Here is a 21,262-nt window from a genome sequence, read left to right on the forward strand (position 1 = left end):
CATATGGTAATTCTATATTTAACTTTTTGAGGAACTTCCAAAACTGTTTTCCACAGTGGCTGTACATTTTATATTTCTATTTCCAATGTTTCAATTTCTCCTTATCTTTGCCAACACTTGTTATTTTCTGTTAAAAAAAAAATTCTAGCTATCCTGTGAGTGTGAAGTGGTATCTCATTGTGGTTTTGACTTGCATTTCCCTAATGACTAATGAAGTTGAGCATCTTTTCATGTACTTATTGGTCATTTGTATGTCTTCTTTGGAGAAATGACCATTCAAATCCTTTGCCCATTTTTAAATTGGGTTATTTGTCTTTTTATTGTTGAGTTGTAAGGGTTCTTTGTATATGTGGGATACTATTCCATTATCAAATAAGTGATTTGTAAATATTTTTTCTCATTCCATCATAGTCTTTTCACTTTATTGATAGTGTCCTTTGATGACCAAAAGAATGGCAATTTTTATATTCAGACTCTATTAATAGTATAAACTTTAATGAAAGCTCTTTTACATGGAGAAGGCTATTATTGAGAAAGGCTTGACTGTGCTACGATGGTTAAGTGAGAGACTTGGATCAAGTTCAAAATACACAACAAAACTAGAGGTAGTTGGTGATGGGGAGAGTGACCTGAAGGAATGGCAGTTTAGGAATTACTGGAATATATATATCTCATTCAGAACGACAGAGGTAATAATTTTAAAATGGTTGACAATGACTTCATTTTTCTACTTCAGTTATATGACCAAACACACATTTAGTTGGAAGTATTCCTGTGTAGAGATTTGATCTGAACAGAATAGAAATATGACCTGTTTCTAATCAAATCATGAATCCAACCGAACTTTCAATTCTCTCACCTCTCTTCTTTCCCTTCTCCCCAAAACACGATGGGACTTGGGTTCTTTTTCAAAAAATGATCAAATGAGAAAAGAATCATTGTATCGAAGTTATTTTCCAGCCTGAACTGATCTGTCTTTAATTCAGTTCAAGTCCTAAGTGTCAAGGACTTATAAAATATTTATCAAAACACAATGGGTTTTGACTCTTTTTAGCTCAGACCCCTTTAAGAATTTGGTAAAAGCTATAGTTTGTGTCTGCAAGAAAAAGCTACACTTGAAGTGTTTCTTAAAATGTCAGGGGCTCCTAGACTTCTTCAAGCATCTCTTGTATCCCATGGACCCCTTATCTAAAGAAATGAAATTCATCTACCAAATGGGCATCCTCCATGTAATTTACCCTTACTGTGGGGACCTGTCCACTTAGTAACATCTTCCCACTCTCTTGACTAAATACCATCTCTTCCTGGGTGATTCCTGGATCCATAGCCTCATCCTTCACCCTTTTCTGGAGCTACAGATGTACAGCTCTGCCTCCTTCCTGGGCATCTTCTCAGGATCACTATGAGCACATGTCCACATCCAAACTCAATACTTACTGCCTGATTGGTGTCTTCCTTATTTGTTAAAGTGTTACTTCCTCCTCCTAACTATCTGTTGAATCCATTTCTCTCCTGAAAAACTGCAACAGCCTCTACTCCTACCTTGTCTAATCCACCTTAGCACTAGTGCCAAAGCTATATTCTAAAGCACATCACTTCTCTGCTTAAAATATAAACATCCATCATCCATAGACAAAAACTCAGATTTAAAAAGGCATGGCTGAGAAGTATCTTTATACCAGGCATGCACCTGCCATACGTACCTCCAGATGTTTCCACAGCTCACCAGGCACACCTCACTGATTTCTGTTACATGGAATGTTCTTGGAACCTTTCCACAGGTTCACCTCTCTGCCTGAGAGCCCTTCTCGCCAATTTGTGACTTCTACTCATGCTTTAAGACCACACCTGAGTGTCACCTCCTGCGTGAGGCATTTTCTAACTCTTCCTGGTAGACTTACTGACGCCTTCTGTGCCAACAGACCATTCTCGACAAGCTTCCACTACACCATTGCTCACATTGTCTTGCAATTATTGTTTGTCTAATAGACTCAGTGTTCCTGGAGGGTAATTGGTATGTTTTATTTATGTATTTTATTTCTCCCCAATGCCTAGCACAATATCAGCCACTCTGTAGAGCTCCATAAATTGTTGTTAAGTGAATTTTTAAGAGAGAAAAGGAAAAAAAAAAAAGATTTCCAGGGCCCTCCAAGTATCTAAATCCATAGACCACATATGCCCTCCTTGAAATGGAACAATTAGGTGAAACACCCAGAGTAATATAGCTCAGTGAAGGAAAGGAAAAGAAATTTATGTCTAGTTTAAGCTGACAGGCTTGTTGAGACATAATGAACCCCATTCTTTATTTCTCTGCATTGTGGGTGGAGAGCAGGCAGTTGGAAAATCCAGAAGAAAATAAGCCAAGAAAAGGAGGAGTAGGGATATTGTCATTTCCTACATTCAAATTCCAAAACACAGTAGAAGTTGACAACAATCAGGGCTGTTATTGCCAACTCCCTCTCCTAGATAGGCTGGCTAGACCTGCTCCCAGTCATAGTGAAAAAATAGATGCTCTCATTTACTTATCCATTCATGTAACCAATATTATTGAGGAATTCTATGTGCCAGGCACTATAGTAGGTGCTGGAGATACATCAGCAAAAGAGAGAAAATTCCCCATCCCCTGAGGAGCTTACCTCCTAGTGGGAGATGAGGAAAATAAGATAAATGGTTTGCACAGTTTCCCTCTGCTTCTCTGTGGTCCTCAGATGGCCTTCCTGGAAGCACAGCAGCCCAGCACAGTGCCAGTTGCTTTGGTGTTGTCTGAAGGAACCCAGTGGTATGGTCCAGCACAGACCCTGTGGGAGTGAAATGATGCCCACTGTTATAGTAATAGCAAGTGTGGCAGCTCTTCCAAATAGTGTTCAGTTTTCCAGAGCACCAGCTCTAACAGCACACCAGCGTCACTAGATCATTCACCTGATATTGGGAAGCTTAGAGATGTGGGTGCCAATCATTTCCATCTGCCTCAAAAGGACTCTGTCTGATACAGACATGACCCTGTGTGGGGCTGGGGTGTCTTCCATCATCCGGGCAGCACCAACTTGTGTACTAGTAATTCTGGAGTTGGTAGCAGATGCCTTGACCTATCTCCAAACCCAGAATCATTTTCAATCAACTCCCTCATCCACACTTACAGCTTGCTTCTGTTTGGGTAAAGATTCTTACCCAGCATTTGCTGAACTTTTCTGGGTGACTCTCGGATGTCTCAAGTTCACCCCCTAATTAATTCACCCACCAAACAATCATTTCTTAATATAGTTATGCTGGGGAGAGGACTGAGATCCATATATGGGTCGTGCCGGCTTTTGCCTCAGGAGATCAGGGGGTCAGGCTGCACGGAGGGGCACATACATTGCTGGTGAAAGAAAAGCCATTTCAGGGGACAGGTCAGGAAGGACATCAGGGCCGAGCTGATGCGTGTTTGCTGATCAGGATGTGCACACACCCCAGGGTCCGCCTGCTGGAAACGCATCTTGAGGGGCACTTGGAGGGGAAGCGGGAGGGCCGGAGCCTTGTGAGGACACACATCACAGGTATGTCAGTCCTCTGAGGAGGAAAGGAGGAAATGCACAGTGGTGGGGAAAAAGAACAGAAGACACGAAGCTCTCCTCCCTGAGCATGAGGAAAGGAGCCAGGCCTGCGTGACCTCACTAGGGTAGCTGGGCCATGTGAGGGACAGAGAGCCTGCTAAGGAACATGCCCCTTGCAAGCAGTGCACGGGAGCAATGGGAAAATTAATGCCCATGGCAAAGACGCCTCGTACACACAGCTGGGCATGAGCTGCTCGGCGATGTGACTGGCTGACGCGAGGTCCAAGGGCAGGGCGGCTCACGTCTTGGAGTAGGGCCAAGATCCAGGCCCCGAACCCCAATGATTTCGTAAACGCCGAGCTCTTGTAGAACACTTTTTAATGGCACCACCATCTATTTTCCCTTAAATAAAAAATGTTGAATGTTTCTCTCACACCCGTTGAAGAGGGAAACGAGAGTTTAAATTAACTCCAAATGGTAAAAATTTAATACAGCTCCAGCTGCCTGCAGGTTTCTTCAGTTCAAGAGCTACTGCAGCTGCCCTGGGATCTCTTCCCCACGTGAAGGCTGCTGTGCTACTGAGCAGCAGTTTTAAAGCACATAATGAAAATCACTTGACTTATGGCCCCTCTGATCAGCAGGTGAGTCCATGATCTGGTGGTAAAACAAACCAGATAGTCCAAGTCAAGAAACAATCATTATCTATTTGGAGTCAGGAAGAAAACCTCCGAGGGTCTGAGGACCTTTCACGCCGTGGAGTGCCGTCAGCTTGGCAAAGGCGCTCCGTGGACTACTTGAGCTTTTCTCTGCTGGACGGTGTGCCCTTCTGCCACCCCGTCCCTGACTTCTGGGGTCTCAAATGGGGACAGAATCAGGGTGATAAAAATTTTGGCCAGCTCACATAGGAAATGTGTTTGGAGTATTCTGTGGGAGAACAGGGAGGCAAGGGAAAGGAGGTGGTTGCCTGTATACCTTCTGGGAAGGAATATGTCAGACGTCACTGCGGTGGAAACAGAACCCAAGTGCTCAAACACTTTAAGAGGCCCAAATTTGGACAATGAAGACCTACCCCTGAATACATTTTGCAACAATCAGGTACAGAATTGCTGCATCTAAGCTTTCTTAGTTCTGCAGTGAGAGCGCACAGATTCTTAAGCTGTTTATGGGGCCTGTGCTCCTGGTTTCTGATGGCCAACAGGTGATTCACAAGGTCCCTGGGGGACAGAGTTTGGTGGAAGAGAATGGCTCCACCGAATCAAGAGCTGTATCAAATATGTTAAGGCTCCCCTGTGGCTCTCAAAATGTTTCTAGTGAAATATTGCCCTTTACCGTAACAAGCCGTAACCACTTGGCATACATTTTAGAGCAGAAAAGCAGTAGGTTTGGTGGAATAAAACGAGGTAGGGTGAAAGTAGCAAGTGTCCATGGCCTTCGAGATGAGGGAAATTTCATTGTAAAGCAGTAATGACTTTCAGGCTCACTGATACCATGAAAGCCTGGTATAAATAAATTGCCACTTGATTTCTGTGCATATTCAACTTTTCCTTTTAAAGTTCTAAAAGGCATCCATCCCAAGCCAGATTTGCCAACATGTGTCAGCAGAAATGCTCCTTGCCAACTACTGAGCTTATGCCAATTAGATTTTTTTTTTAAGTGCCAGAAAACTCATTTCTGACAACCTGACGTTGGGTAACAAAAAGTTTTTCAACCATCTCAAATCTAGTTTCCTTCATGGCAACAGTTGTTACTGCATTCAGTTTGGCTTAATTTTTCTCACCTTTGGACGCCTAGACTATCCAATGGCCACACGGATATGGTCTGGTCCTCAATTATGTGTGACTGTCTGGCATTATTTTCTGATGACATGTAGTGTTTGTTGTGTTTCACCAACTACACGGTGAGCTCCTTAAGCTAGTGGCAATGTTTTCTGGAAGCCTGCGTGGCATGTAGCAGTGCCTGGGAGTGTCAGAAAATGCCTTCAGCTGATCAAAGCATAGCGCTGCCTGGTTAGTTATGAACGTACCTTCTCTGGAGTTCCGTCATTAATGCCCCGGTCCCCCTCCCATGGCAAGAGCAACCCCAGAATGCCCCGCATCTGATGCCACAGCAATCAACTTTGGGTTCTCTCTTGTTTGGTACTTGATCCTTAACCGAACAGAAAATTTAGCCTTAGGGAATATGGAACAAGAGCAGTGCTAAGAATTCTGGGAATTCCTTAAAAAAGGCGGAGGAAAAAAGATGAGAAAATCCATACTTGTGGGGTAGGTGTTTAAAGGTCATTTTGGAAACTCTGGAATCTAGTAACAAAGAAGAATCTGGGCTTTAAATCTGGCCTGAAAATATGATGTGTGCCAAAAATAAAGTGGTGGGGAGAAACAATTTGCAGTAGCCAATTTGTTTGCTGTGAGCTGGGCTGAATTAAGGGAGGCTCACGCAAAATGGTTTCATCAGATTCCTCTTGTCGAATGTGAGAATTAGCCGATGTATAAGAACACCAACTGAGTATTTCTTCTCATGATGGACTCCAAACGTGGTTGCCTACCACAACCAGAAGTCTGGCTTCATGTTCTCTGTCCCTTTAATGGTTTCTGTGTCTCTTTCCTCCTTCCACAGGTGGAAAATAAAATCCCACATAATAGTTACGCTTTGGGAAAGCTGAAATAACATATATAGCAACTGAACAGTTATAAGGGAAAAGCACATCATGAATTTAATTCCATTTCCAGATGTAAAATGTCATAAAGAATTTTTTTCCATACTTGGCAGAATAACAGGAATTTTCAAGACCATTTTATTTAGCTTGTGTATGCGTGTTTGTAAGGAGGTATCAGAGAGTCTTCCATGCTGAGTGTGCTATAAATGCTACGTACGTACTGTAGCTTTACTGAGAGTAAACTGCCAAAGGCCCCACATTCAGCTAGGAGGAGCACGACCCTCCTTGAAATGGAGGGGAAATGTGTCTGACTAATGGGAGAATTTGGTGTGTTTTCAAAGCAAGAACTCTCATCCATATGGGGAGGCTTCTAACCAATGTAATTATTCTCCAGCGACTACAGACACTGGGATTCTCGTCTGTTTCAAAGAGCAGATCACTTAGTCATTCCATCCATTTTTCATTTTGACTTCTCTTTTTCTTTTACCCTGATGTGTGAGACTTTAGTCTTTGCAGGAATACCTGGGTCTGGCCTGAGAAAGGCTGGCTGGGAGTAGGATCCAAGCTGGTCATTCCTCTGACTTACAAAACTCAACTAAATCATACAGTCAGAGCTTGGAGAAGGATGGATATTGGGAAAAAAGAAAGTGTGATGTTCCAAAAAGCCAGACATTTCAGAGTGAGGCATGAAAATCACCCCAGGGTGGGAATACATCAGTTTGGTAAAAGTCCTCATGCCACATGCTGTCACTGATACCAAAACACAGCCTCTATCAGAACATGGTTGGTCAGGTTGACAGATTTGCTCACTTGAAGGGTACTCCCCCCACGGCCTTTAACAGGCAGGAAAGAGCTCCTTACCACTGGGCTCCTGCTTTGTATAAATGATTAGAATGAGGGACAGGGGATTATCGTTGGGGAATGAGAACAAAAACATAATTTTAGAAAGCCAATCAGGGATCTTGGGTATTTTTAGCAGATCGCTAAACGCAGTTGTAGATTTTGTCCAGAAAACTTTCTTGTATCTCTCAGAGGGAGATAACAAACTTCTTATTCATGTTTCTATTTCTGTATAATCAGCTGAAACTGCCATTTAATGGAATGATTCAAAATGGAACCTACACGGTAATTCTCCAGTTGGTCTATGTTTATTGATCTGGCCTTACCAAGGTTTAGAGATCTCACTGAACAAAACAAGGAATTGCAGAAAGTAAAACAACTACTTTCACTTAAAAAAATGCAAGTAGTTTCAATGGATGCCTACTTCTCTTTCTTGGCAGCCTGGCTTAAAGGTACCATGTCAGAAATAATATTTGCATGAATATATACTTAGTTGTTGCTTTTGTGTCCGGTGGAAACATGTCACTTGAGGAGGCCTGTAATCTACAATGGCTTCGTTTTCAGACCTGCAGACTTTCCTGTTAGAGCTTTGAGCTGAAATACAGATACACCGACTGTGAGAAACAAATGAAAGCTGTCACCAGTGTCAGCGGCAAAAATGAGGGGTCCATCCCACACAAATTATGGACATCTGTATTCTTAATTGGCATCTTTTCGGGCTTTGCCAGCAGAATGGCAGTGCCAAGAGAGTCTGACAGCTTCAGAAAAGACTAGGGATCAGGTTTCGGTGATAGGGGACCTGAAGAGGCATGGAAGTTCTTTTGTGTGGAATACTCTCCATATGTTTGTTATAATAACACTCATGATTGTTAGTTTCAGGTACCTTCAAAAGGCGCCCTTTGTCAATACCGAATTTGTTACTTCTAAAACAGATCAGTTTATGACCTCAGGAGAACAAGTGGTATTGATACTTATGTGATCAGAAGATCGTTGGCAAAGATGCATACAAATAGTTAACAAGGTAATGGTAAGAAATGTTGACCTTGATTTGTTTGGCTAAGATGTAAAGATTTTTGAAGGTCAAAGGTGTCCTTGTGTAGTGTTTTGGAGTCTAACTGTGTCTGACCCTCTAACATTAAGCTGCTGTGGCCTGCAGTTTTGAAGAGTGAAGCAAACCAGGGAAAAAGAGAGAAGGGGGAGAGAACAGGAAATGGAGTGAGGTGTTTCAGGAAGTTGTCAGGGGTTGACTGATTGATTCCAGATGGAAAAGGTCAGCTTTCGTGACCCAGGAAATACTCACTAGGGGAAAGAAGTTGGCTTGTGGAAGGAGAAGGCCTGGGAGTGAGACGATGCTGGAATGTACATTCCACTTCCTTTACTCTTCAAACATTCAGAAACTTCAACATCTCAGAATTGAATAATATCGGCATTGTCATTGTTCATCAGAAAACAGCAAAGGAAGTTAAATTTGAAGCTTTGATATACCAAATGTATCTTTATCTCCATAAAGTAGCTCATTCTTACAGAAGTAGAGGGAATGTATAAGGCCAACATTTGTGTGTCTCCATGTATAAGAACAACAACCAAACATGTCTGGTTTCACATGTGAGCTAAGCCCTTTACATTTGGCAAATTCAGTTTAGCAGACAAGCTCTTCTAGATATCTTACAGTCTAAGATATTTGGAATATTCAAAATGGGAACTTGCCTCGTATCTATATATATGCATGCACATGCACATACATTTGGACATAATTTAAAATCTTGTAATAAATTTTACAGACACTGAAATAATTCAGGTTAATTCCCTTGCTGTCATGAGAGGCCAATGCTAGCCAGCAAGAGATTAAAATTTATTTCCATTGTTAATAGAAAATAATGAAGTGCATCTGAACCATCAGGGTATGTCATTCGGGAAATGTTCACTTTGGAACTGAATCTCGCTCCACCCAAATGGACAATGATGAAATCAGCTGGCTCGAAAAAGTCCCATATTTTGTGGCAGGAACGCACGAGGAGCATTAAAGTACAGTATGACGAGGAGCTTCTGGAATGAATTAAAGTGGTCTCAGAGAGAATGCTCTTTAGATCCACATAACCCCTGAACAGTCTGGGGTCCCCCTCATTGTGCCCGGTACCATTCATTAGCAATTAAAACCTGAAGTACGCTCTCATTTTTGTGTTTTTCCAAGGATGGCAGCTGGTGTCTTTTAAACTCCATTCATACACACAACTTAAAAAATGATCTGATTCCTCTTTTTTCTCCACCTCCTCCTGTTATTTTCTGAGGGTAAGCATATAGAGAGGTCAGTGCATTCAACCTTGACGTTCTTCTTAACCTGGTAACCAGGAGAGACACAGCTTGTCTCTCCCTTTGACTGTGATGCTGTCATTGTGCTCTGCTGAGATAGGCCCGACAGGAACTTGTGCCTCCGAGCCCTCGTGGAGAGTAATGGATGTCTCCATCTTATCGTGGCCCCCACATGATAGGAATTTTCTGGAAGGATTTTGCCCAGACTTTTAACGTATGAACATGGACACAATTAAAAACAGACCCAAAGCTAGACAGGCTTCATCCTTGAAGAGTGAGCAATTATATTGACAATAATTTTCTGAAAGACAATTGAGTTTCCTGTAAGTACATTCTGGTGTCATAGAGAGGCAGGGACACTGGGTCTGTAGTACAGTCTGGGGGAGACACAGAGCTGACTAGGAGCACAAAATTCTGTTGTCTTTGAACAGACACATAACATAATACCCGACACATAGTAGGGCCTCAGTGAATGCTTTTGGGTTGAATGACTGAAGCTCACTTAAGTCCATGTAAAATTTCCTTATGCTACTTTTGTGCCCATGGCAGCAAGCTAGGTGAAATACTTAGTGAACTCATGGTTTTAGGGGTTATCCCAAACCCCTATTATATTTAAGTATATTAAAATTTTTTTATTTAAAAGATACCATCTAAAACTCTATCTAAGGTTCGAAAAAATCAGAAAAGTGTTACCCTGGGGTGGGGTGGGTAGTGAGTAGGGTTGACTGAGCGGGGGCAGAAGATAACTTCCTGGGGTGATGGAAATGTTCTATCTCATGATTGGTGTGGATTTGGGTGTGTCCAGTTGCCAATATTATGCAGCTAAGATTTGTGCATTTCAACACATGTAAATTTCACCCAAGGGAGGGGGATGCATTATCCTATTCTTTTGATTTTGTTTGCTTGAAATTATTCATAGTAAAAAGAGATTTTAAGTGCCATCTAATGAATCTTATTTCATAATGGGAGATGAGGCAGGGTTGAGGTTTTTTACCCCTTCATTTAATAAGTAAGAGAGGGATGACAGAAAAATTGCAAGTAAAAAGAATATCAGCAAATTTAACTTGGGAGTAGACAGGAAGGGTCATTTTAATACATGGCTTCTCATTAGACACCTGTTCAATGACTTTCCTTGAAAGGTCTACACATATGTATGAATATGTATGTAACAAGTTCCTTCCTCAAAATAAATTGCCACCCATACTCAACTGACAAGCAGACTTGTATCTATAATGGCGCATGTTCCTGGGTCCAATAAGCAGGTGGTGGGTGCACTTGAGTCCACTCACTTCTGCTACACTTTCTCCACTGCTCCAGCCTTGGCTGACCGCCTCTGTGAACTTCTCCCACTGCCCTGATCTGCAGCACAGAGAACTCAATTTGATTCCATTTTACGTGCTACTTGTTTCATGTGTGAGGCATGTTTCTCCAGCTTGCAAGGAAGCCCTTCAAGGGAAGGGGACCATGCCTTGTCCCTGTTGGTGCCCAGGCTCTGGGCTCCCCTTCCTAGAGCCTCTGCCAGAGCTCAGACTATGGGAGAGGCTCTGTGAATAATGCCATCTGTCCTCCTGACTGGTCACATGAGGCAGAGAGAAGGCGGTTAGCACAGGAACTCATCCTGACTGGAACAAGCCAAGCCCTGCACCGAATGCTTTACATGTATTATTTTATCCTTATTTCATTCAGACCTTGAGATAGGATCATTATTAATGGTTTACAGATAAGAGAAAGGGAGATTTGAAAAGGCTAAGTGATTTGTCCATCATTATAAGTCAGGAGGAGCAGGCGTGGGATTTGAGTTCAGGTCGGACTCCCAGATCCCTGTTTCTACTACTCCACACTCATCTCTTCCCTTTCCTCTGGTTAGATACTAAATGTCCTACATTTTCAACACTGAATTCCAGCAACCTTACCTTCTCACCAAAAATCTGAGCCTCTCTGCCTCTGCTCTCCAGCGATCGGGGACACCAACAACTGGCCAGGCAACATCTCCATGCCCAGCATGACTTCAACACATGTCAGAAGTGCAGGAACCCATTCCCGAGCCTGGAGAAGTGACCTTCCTGCTGCTGTTTAGGTCTTATCTTCCTGATCATGCATCATTGGTGATACATGACTGTGACGATAGCTCAAGGGTCAGCTGGGAATGATTGTCCGAGTCCTTTGATAGAGAACTGCGTTTCTAGAACCAGCAGGCACATCGCCAGCTTCCCCACTTCATCACCTGGGTATCATTTGAACACAAACACGTGACAACACATGGGCAAAGGCTGGCCTCTTTGTCCATGAAGCTCAGCTGTAATTACAGAAGGAGAATAAGCTGACTGAGATGCCGAGAGCATGGCTCTGTCTCCCCATTCTGCCCCATCTCTCGTTACCCACATGAAAGTCTGCAAAACAGAATGCTGCAACTTTTACTACTTTATGTGAAGCTAACTCCCCCACCCCACTTTGTACTTTGAATGCACAGGTTGTCTTGTCAACAACGGTGAATGTGGATGGACACGTGCTGGCCGTTTCCGACAACATGTTTGTTCATAACAACTCGAAGCATGGGCGGAGGGCGAGAAGACTGGACCCCTCAGAAGGTAGGGCTGTCTGTGGTCTGGGTTGAGAATGGCAGACAAATGAAGTTCTCTACAAATTTCCACATTTGAGTGTCAGATTTATGTCTCAGAGTAGGAGTGGAGAAAGTACTCAGCACTGTGTGGGTTTTAAGGTGAAAGTGGTAAATACTGACTCCCACCTGCCCTGGTGTAGCCCCCACATGTCTCCTGATACTCAGGTCCCCCCCAAACCCCACTTCACTGTCTCTTCTGTGCCTTTCTAGATGGCTATTGCAGGCAAATGTAGGCCCATGACATCTTTGTTAAACAGGAACATTACTGTGCCAGACATGTATGAATAAGTGTCAGACGTACCCTTAAACAGATTGTGGGCAAAACAGAACAATGTGCAGAATGAAACTGACACTAATTGATTTTTGTTTGCTTGGACAAGAAGAAATCATGGTCTGCTCTGGGTAGTTTTCCAACTGCATTAAAGTAATTAGAAATACTGGTAACTGTTAAACTTCAAGTTGTCTGAAAAATTAAAGTATGTGAAGGAAGATAACTGACAAACTTAAGTAATTCCATCTAAGTTCTTCTCCTTCCTTCCATGCTCCCCAACTCATGAGTGTAGGAAGGCCTTGGAATATAGAATGAATGGCTGTATTACTATTTATGCAGTAATATACGGCTACTATTTTGGTGTGATGTTTTGCTGTATACTGCCCACCCGCCCCCTACTCCAACTCAGCCCTTAAAATTTGTCTTGTACCATTTCAAGTAGGAATTAATGAACTGAAAGAAAATGATTGAATCAGTAAAGAATTTGGAGTGGTGTTAATTCTCCCACAGTGGGCACTGAAAGGGGAGAAGAAAACCCCAGGGTTCAGAACTAGGAACCCATCCAGTTTCTTTTGACTGATTGGATGTGATTGACTGGCTGTTCAAAGGGGGCTCATGTTTTTGGAGTCCTGCCAAAGTTCTCCTCCACCTTTGACCCTGTCAACTTTGGAAATGGAGTGATGGATTGACTTTAGTTATGGCCTGAAAACCATCTTGGGTTCCTGTTGGGATGTAAAGTCGAGAGGCCTTGAACATATGGAAGAAGGGGGGAAAATCCCTCCTACAAAGTTAGGAAAGTGATTAGAAATTGTCTCTTGATAGAGTGGAAAAAAATCTTCAACTATGATAGGTTTTGCTTTCTCTTTCTCTCTCTAGCACATTAAGGACTTGTAAATCTTAACATCTTGGGGCAGAGGAGGTGGGGAGAGAAAAGGGATTTACACATTTCCAGTATGATCAACTTATAAAAATATGGGGAAAAACAACAGAGTTTTAAAAACACCCTTTGCACAATAGCTGAGTGTTCCACATTTTCATACATAGTGGTCAACTCTTAAGGCTTTAATGACCTGGTGAAAACCAACAACTAAATTAGGGAGTGATGGCAAGTCAGCAAAGCTCAACTCGAACTGCTTGGAATGATCGACAGCTTTCGAGAGTGGCGATTCCCTACGACTCCGAACTTCAACTACCAAAGGACAGGACTGACTTTTTCTTTCCTATCTTCTTAGCTACCCCCTGCATCAAAGCCATCAGCCCAAGTGAAGGCTGGACCACAGGAGGAGCCATGGTCATCATCATCGGGGACAACTTCTTTGATGGCCTCCAAGTGGTATTTGGGACCATGCTAGTATGGAGCGAGGTAGGCCCCTTGCCTTCCCTGACTTTCTTTGGTGCAAAGATTGTTTTGGTCTGGGGAAACTAGTAATTCCTGGAGCATCAGCAGCATGAATGCACATTATTGAGTACTTACCATGAGCAGGAAGGCGAGGATTAAAAGACACACAAGCCAGAATTTGTTGCAGGCTGCGGATTCCCTTAAAACGATGAACATGCATTGCAGTCATATTTATAATTGTCAAAACTTAGAAATAGCCTAGATATTGGATAAATAGGAGAATGGTTAAATAAATGATAGAATATCATTCCACCATGAAAAACTATGTTTTGAAAAAGTTCTAATGACACATAATGCTTATGCTGTCATGTTAAGTGAAAAAAACATGAGGGCAACACACGTATAAGCATATGTATATAAAACACACATTCATAGGGAAGTACTAGAAACACACCAAGGATTAATAATGGTTGTCCCTGGGTTCTGTAAAGTTAATATTTTTATTTATGTTTTCCTGTAATTTCCAAATTTTCTGAAGTGGTATATTCCACTTTCATAATGAGAAAACCAACAAGACACATTACAGAAAGAAAAGTAACAGCATTAAGCTGGATATGGAAATTGCCAAATCAATACGTGAGATCATAGCAGGGTGGAATTTAGGGGAGGAACTTGAGCAGGGCTGGTAGGAAGGAAAGGACCTAGATAGGTTAGGTTGAGAGGAAATTCCAGAGAGAGAGAGAGAGAGAGACATGTAAGACCCAGGGCAGAGCGTCGGGAGCACCATGAGCACGCCAGCTTGCCCTGCGGGAACGGTCATGGGAGATGCCCGCATCCTTAGCATTCTCGGCGATAACTTGCATGATGGCTATTTCATTTCCCTGCCTTTTCATTCCTCAGCTAATAACTCCTCACGCCATCAGAGTGCAGACTCCTCCTCGGCACATCCCCGGAGTGGTGGAAGTGACACTATCTTACAAATCCAAGCAGTTCTGCAAAGGAGCTCCAGGGAGGTTCATTTACACAGGTGGGTGGAAAGATGCTTCCAAGGGAGGCTGGCTCCTGGCTCATGTTGGCTCTGGTCCTGGGTCTCTCTGTTTTATGATCATTCTGACCTTTCTAGGTCTTTCTGCTCGTGCAAGGAGGGTGGACTAGGTGATCGGCTTTGAAGGGAGAGGTATAGACTTGATTCTAAATTTGTATTTTACTTAAGCAATTGCTGGGACATGGTCATGGCTGCTCATTTCAGGAGTATGTCCTTACAATTTGCCTCTGGTAGAACCATGCTAGACAGACTTATTTCTGAGCTACCAGACAAAAAATTAGACCAAGTTGTGGGTATCACTAAATTTTCTTGAAAAGTTTGCATGAAAGTTGCCCAATGATGCTGCAGAGTGATTCCAATTATTTCTGAATTTCATGAAAGTAGAAATGATGTTAGTTCAATATTTGTTGAATGTCTACTTTTTATCTACTTCTTCTAGGTGGACGGTACAGTGACATATAGGGCATGGTCCCTATTTGGGAGTTTAGAAACTTTGCGAGGAGGCAGTGGTGTATTGCACAGAACAGTTGGAGAATTAGAATAGGCAAAATGCTTGGAACTTCCATGAACGGAATACAAGTTCCAGGAAGAGAGGATTTAGTGTGGACTGGGGCAGTGGGGTGAGGTTTCAAAGGAGCAGATGGAAACTGAAGACTGTTTTAAGGATGGGGAGGTTTTGGATAGGTGAAGAGAAGCAGGAAGAATGTTCCAACTGTGGGAATCTCATGTGCAAATGCCCGGAGGTTGGGGTGAGTAGGTGCCTGGAGGGGAGAGCTTCAGCAGCTGGTTCAACAGCTGTGGCAGTGCATTTGGGGAGAACTTAGACCAGAAGTTAGCCTTGATGAGCTGGGCAGGGGAGGGAAGGAAGCCACATTAAAACAGCTTAAAAGCCTGTATGGTAGCTAGAGAGGTCAAGTTAGACAGAAAGCCAAATGGGGGTTCCCAGGGGTAGGGAAGGGGGAATGGGGGTCCTTGTTTAATGGGCACAGAACTTCAGTTCTGCTAGATGAGAAGAGGTCTGGAGATGGGTGGTGCAGCATTTGTGACTGAATTTAACACCACTGACCTGAGCACTTGGAAATGGTTTAAGTTGGTGAATTTTGTTATGTGTAAGTTACCACAATTTTTTAAAATAAAAAAGAAAGACTCGTATGGGATTTTGGACTTGACTTGGCGAGATACAAGATGACATTGAGTGTTCCTATCAAGGGAGAGTAACTCAAAGGTGTTACCTTGGGAAAAACAAATGCTGTCAATATGAAGACTGAATTAGTCAGGGAACGTGTAAAGAGGGGGGACCAACCCGGATTTGTACTTTGAAAGAGTAAATAAGGGGTATAGAGAAAAAAATGATAAGCCAAAAAAATATATCAGGCATATTGTGAATTTCTAATAATATTATTTTATACTGCATGCTTCCCTCATTTGGATTCAGCTCCTGTTCTTGTTTAAGTGTAAATGTGTGATTAGATATCACTTAGCAGTAGGTGGAAGAGGGTAATTTTTAGGAATATTTACTTAAAATTTCACCTGTGAATTTTCTCTCTTGAGATAGGCTCATCTTGGTTGGGTTGATTTTTTGTGTTGGGGTCTATGAAAGGTTCCACTGCAGTCACAGTAAGTTCCCAATCATTCCTTGACATGAGTATTTATTACGTGCCTACCACAGGCTGGCACAACTTCAGGCTCTGGGATGTAGAAGTGGGTAAGACAACGTCCCTCATCTTAGTAAAGCTTACATTCTAGAGGGGGATACAAGCGGCAAAGAAACAGATGACCTAATTTCAGGTCGTGCTAAGTAAGGGGTAAGGAGTGTGGGCGGGTTTGAGCAGGTGGTCAGGGAGGGCTGCTCTGAGGAAGGCCGAGAGGAGGCCTGTGACGCAGACGTGAAAATTGGTGCCCCTCCCTCCATATCTGCCTGCGCCCCTCCCCTCTGCACTCCCCCTGCCTTCCCTCCATCCCCAGAGCTGGCTGTCAGTGAGTGAGGGGCGGGCGTCCCAGGCGGAGAACAGATGACAGACAGAGAGGTGAGAATAAGCCTGGTGTCCGTGTGGCTGGAGGGGGGTCAATGGGGAGGAGAAATACTGGGGAATGAGGTGGGAACTGGCAAGGGGTTGGATTGGAAGACACTGGAGATGTTGAACAAGGGAGCTGTCAGCATCCAGACAGGATTGAAAGCCCCCAGGCTGGGTGAGGGGCCGGTGGAAGGGCATGAAGCCACAGGACGACACAGTCTTGATGGGGCGTCTCGGGAGCAATGACGTTAGGGCTCAGAGTGGAAGGAGGAGCTTGTGAAGGGGATGGTGGAGGGGTGGGGTGGCGGGTAAGGGAACCAGGAACATGGGCTGTAGTTCTGTGAGTGAGGGTCTCCCTCCGGTGTGTTTTCCACATATGGGGCGCTGGCTTTTCTCTTTTCTCAAGCACACCCCCTCTCTGTGGATGACAGGCTGGCCTGTGAGGAGGTGGGTAGGACTAATAAAATCACATTGCACCCAATGCTCAACTCCCTTCCGAAGAAAAGAACAATCTCAATGCTCAGTGGGGCTGTGGATGTGGGGCCAGGTGTGGCGTGCACGTGTGTGTGTGCATGTGTAGACTTTCTTTTCTCCGAAAGCAGACGTTCTCACCTTTGGCTGTATTTTAAGTCACCAGCGCCTAGGCTGGATCCCGGACCAATTAGATGTCAATTTTTGAAGGCAGGACCCAGGAATCAGTATAATCCGTATATTCATTGAACATAGAGCCGCTCCAAATTATGCTCCAGGCACAAAATCAATAATGTCAGTGTATCCTTAGCAGCTTACAGTTCCAGAAGGAGAGACAGACACTTTGGATAAGACACTTGCATCTCATAAGAGACATAATGCACAAAGGATTATGGGAGGACTGAGAAGGGAGTGGCAGGCTTTGTGGGATCAGTGAGGATCCAGAGGAGGTGACAGCACAGTGACATTTCAAAAGCAGTGTCGGAACTTGCCAGACAGAGTGCATGAGGCTGTAACTCACAGTGTGTGGAAACACAGTGCCCGGTAGAAGAGGAGGCCACATAACTGTGAAAATAACAGATGTCATGTTACACATAAATTCAAAGAATTTTAGAGATGCTGAGACATTATAGATCATCTAGTCAAACTCCCTCTTTTGCAGATGGGAAGACTGACCCCCGGAGAAGTGACTTACTCACAGTTGCCCACTGAATTGGAGCAGAGTCAGAGCAAGGACTCCAATCTCTGGCCTTCCTACCTGGTGCCTTAGCAATAGTGTGGAGGCAAATAGCTCTGTTTTCCCGATGTGCTGAGATGTTTTTGCCTTATTTGTGAAGCCTATATTGATTGAGCACGCCCACTGGGCTCAGCACTGTGCTGTGTGTCTGACACGCAGCCCAGTCAGCTCAGTGGCATCCTTCTCTCCTCAACGTTGCTGTGTGGACCTAAAAATGAGCTGCTCGTGCTCTACGGTCTGACTGCCTGGACACATGTCAAGGCTTGCTTCCAAGTAGCCCTCAAATCTTATGTGACTTAACCTCTTAGTTTCCCCATCTATAAAATTGGCTACCTACCTCACAGAGCTGTGGTGAGGACTAAATATTGCAGTGCATGCAAACAGCGGTGTGTTGGTAAAGTTTTAACGGGCAGCTCTCTGGGGAAAAGGTGGGTGGATGGGCATTAGTTTGTGGAATTTTCTGGTTTCCTTGGTGCAGATACTCTCACCATGGCTGGTTTCAAGCTACATATGACACATCAAGTGACTCACAAAATTCCTGAAAATTTAACAACCTGCTCTCATGAGCCAATACAAGCCAGGTCTAGAACACCTCTTCATGTAAACACTTGGGATAGAGAGCAACTATATCTTATTTTCCAAAAAAGTGTTTATTATTAATATTATTCTTATCACTATTAGTGTTATAATCATAGAGACCAGCCTGAACAAGGAATTACAAATGTAATGAGTACTAAAAAGGAGTTGCATAGGACACCAGGGACATATGCCAGAGAGATCAAACCTTCTTAATTTGAGATGATAGGGAGGGCTAGGAACAGTGAGACATAGGCAATAGTATGTGCAAAGGCCCTGGGGTGGGAAAGAATATGGAATATATTTAATGGCCACTATGAACAGAGCAGAAAGAACGAGTTAAAGAAGGTTAGGGTCAGGCTGGAAGGGAGGGTTGAGGTCTTCCTCACCCCCAAGTGCCATAGAGAACTACTGCATATTTTAAATCTGGGGACTGCCATGAGCAGTTTTGCCTTTAACAAGATTTTTCTGGCTGCACTGTAGAAAATGGCTTGGAAGCCAGGGTGGATCTGGGGGGTCATTTGGAGGCCAGTGTGGTAGCCCCAGCCAGAAATGATGGCAGCTCTGACTAGAGTGACGGTGGTGGGGACAGGCAGAAGTGGATGGAATTTAGGAGGTAGTGCTGACCGGACTCGATGATTGATTGGATGGGGTGAAGGTTGGAAAAGGGAGTGGGGGACAACTCTCAGGTTTCAGGTTTGAAAAATTGGGTGGGTATAGTTTAGAAAGTGATTTTTAAAAAGGTATAAAGTGCTAAGGGAGTTCAGAGGAAGGACAAAATACTTCCAGCTGGTGGAGAGGTGGGAAGATTTAATATTGTAAAGATGTCGATTAATGAATAAATTTAACACAATGCCAATCAAAATACCAACAAAATATTTGGGGAAAGCTTACAAAAGCTCACCTGGAAAAGTAATGGTGTTAAAATCAGACCCCTCATTTTGAAAAACGAGAGAGCCTTGCCCTACCCGACGTTAAAATCTATTTCAAGTCTCAGTAATTAAAAGAACATGGAGCTTTGTGGGAACATATAGAAATGTCATGCAACACAAGAGAACATTTAAAACATAAACAGTTTTTGTACACATAAATAGTGTAAATACATAAGCATTTGTGTAGGTGTGGAGCCATTAAAAGACAATGTGGAAATTTGGAATGTGTAACAAATGGCCCTGGGCCAACTAGGTAAGCATAAAAAAAGGTTAGGTATCTAATTTTATAACATCAACTGAAACATATTTGAATTGAATATTTTAATGAAAAATGTAGGCATTTCAAAAAATTATAAACTTGAGCTTTGCTAATCTTGACCCCAGAGAAACCACCAAGCAATAAGTATGTGGTTACACAAAAAGAAAATTTTGCACGTCCAAATGTTGGCCATCGAATCAAATGGAAAAGGACAAGCCGGGAACATAGTTGTTATATATGACCCTCTAATTTACATATAAAACAATTCATTCATTTGCTCAGTGAAAGTTTATTTTATGCCTATTCTTTGTCAACCACTATGTTACGAATCACGGATAAAGAGAGGAATGTTAAATATTTTACAAATTAAGGAGAAAAAGTGAATTAAAAGCTAGCAAGGAATATGAGGAGTTAATTCAGGAAGGAATACAATTAAGCAATAAGCCTATGTTTAAAAAACCCAGGCACACTAATGATCAAGTAAATGCAAATTAAGGCAACTACAGGATAATATTTTTTCTCTGCCATCTTGGCAAGGATTTTTACTTTTAAACAAATAAAAATACCCAGATTGGAAAATTAGAAGAAAGTGGCGACTTTCTAACATTACTGCTATAGGAAGGTTGATGGCTTCAGGAGAATATTTTGATGGTACAAGCTTTAAAAATGTATGTAACCCTTTGACCCAACAATTCTACTTTTAGGAATGTATACTTAGGAAATAACTGAGTTTGCCTGAAGGCTGTTCACTGCAGCCCTGTTGATAGTAGTGAAAATTTGACAACATTCTTAGTGTCCATTAGGGGGCTCATTAAATAAATAGAGCATTTGTGTAGGTGTAAGATTCAACACATCTTAGACATTACAAAATAATGCTGTGGACGGCTATTTCGTTCCATGAAAGATGTCTGTGATATAGGTTAAAAAAAAAAAAGCTGCAAAACCATATGCACAGTATTGAAAAAAATATTTCCATCAAAAAAAAAAAAACCCAAGTAAGGTATAGAAAGCCTGTGCAGGAAGTCACAGTGGTGACTTTTGGCTATTGGTATTATCATTTAATTTTTTTTCATTTTGCTTACTTACATTTATTATTTTCCAATAAAATCAAGTAATTTTTAGTTAAAAGATTAAACAAAGAAAATACGATATAAAAAACTCACATTACACTTGTTTAAATTCTAAAGCAGCACACACTGGAAAACTTGATTCTTCAGGTAAAAGAAAGTGTCTCCAGCCAAGGAAGCCTGTGAAGACTGCCTTTGAGAAGGAAGGTCCGTGGGAGGCACTTATGGGTTCGAAGGGTGGGGATGCAGTAGTATATTTTTTCCACAATCAGAGAAGAAAATAGCAATACGAACACTGTCTGGGAGGGCTCGGAAGGCTGCTCACTCTTCCTAAAAATTTTCACCTTGAGATTTATGGGCCGAATGCCACTCGAGTTCGTGGAGACAATTGGCTGATGTTATCCTTCAGGGTTCCAGACACCACAGGAAATGGTGGCCTCTTTTCTTGCCTCCTCACCAAGGTGGTGGAAAACTAGTGTAAAACCTGTTGGGAATCTCAGTCCAATGGTTGGAAAGGCAGTGGCTTCCCCATGTGATTCCAGGTAGGGCTGCTCCGCCCCAGAGGTGAGGCGACAGACAGACACCTCTTGGAGTG

The 21,262-nt window shown here is 42.8% G+C and overlaps 1 protein-coding gene across 2 annotated transcripts in view; it reads left to right on the forward strand.

Moving 5' to 3' along the window:
* The window catches only part of EBF2 (EBF transcription factor 2), a 179,902-nt gene that overhangs the window by 128,215 nt on the left and 30,425 nt on the right, over positions 1-21,262 (forward strand). For both annotated transcript variants that reach the window (XM_057486386.1, XM_036889114.2), the window contains exons 8-10: positions 11,807-11,924; positions 13,460-13,590; positions 14,467-14,593. In XM_057486386.1, the coding sequence (XP_057342369.1) occupies positions 11,807-11,924; positions 13,460-13,590; positions 14,467-14,593 (376 nt within the window). The remainder of the gene's footprint in view (positions 1-11,806; positions 11,925-13,459; positions 13,591-14,466; positions 14,594-21,262) is intronic.

The sequence above is a fragment of the Manis pentadactyla genome, chromosome 1 (assembly GCF_030020395.1).
Source record: "Manis pentadactyla isolate mManPen7 chromosome 1, mManPen7.hap1, whole genome shotgun sequence".
In the NCBI taxonomy this organism is placed as follows: Eukaryota; Metazoa; Chordata; class Mammalia; order Pholidota; family Manidae; genus Manis; species Manis pentadactyla.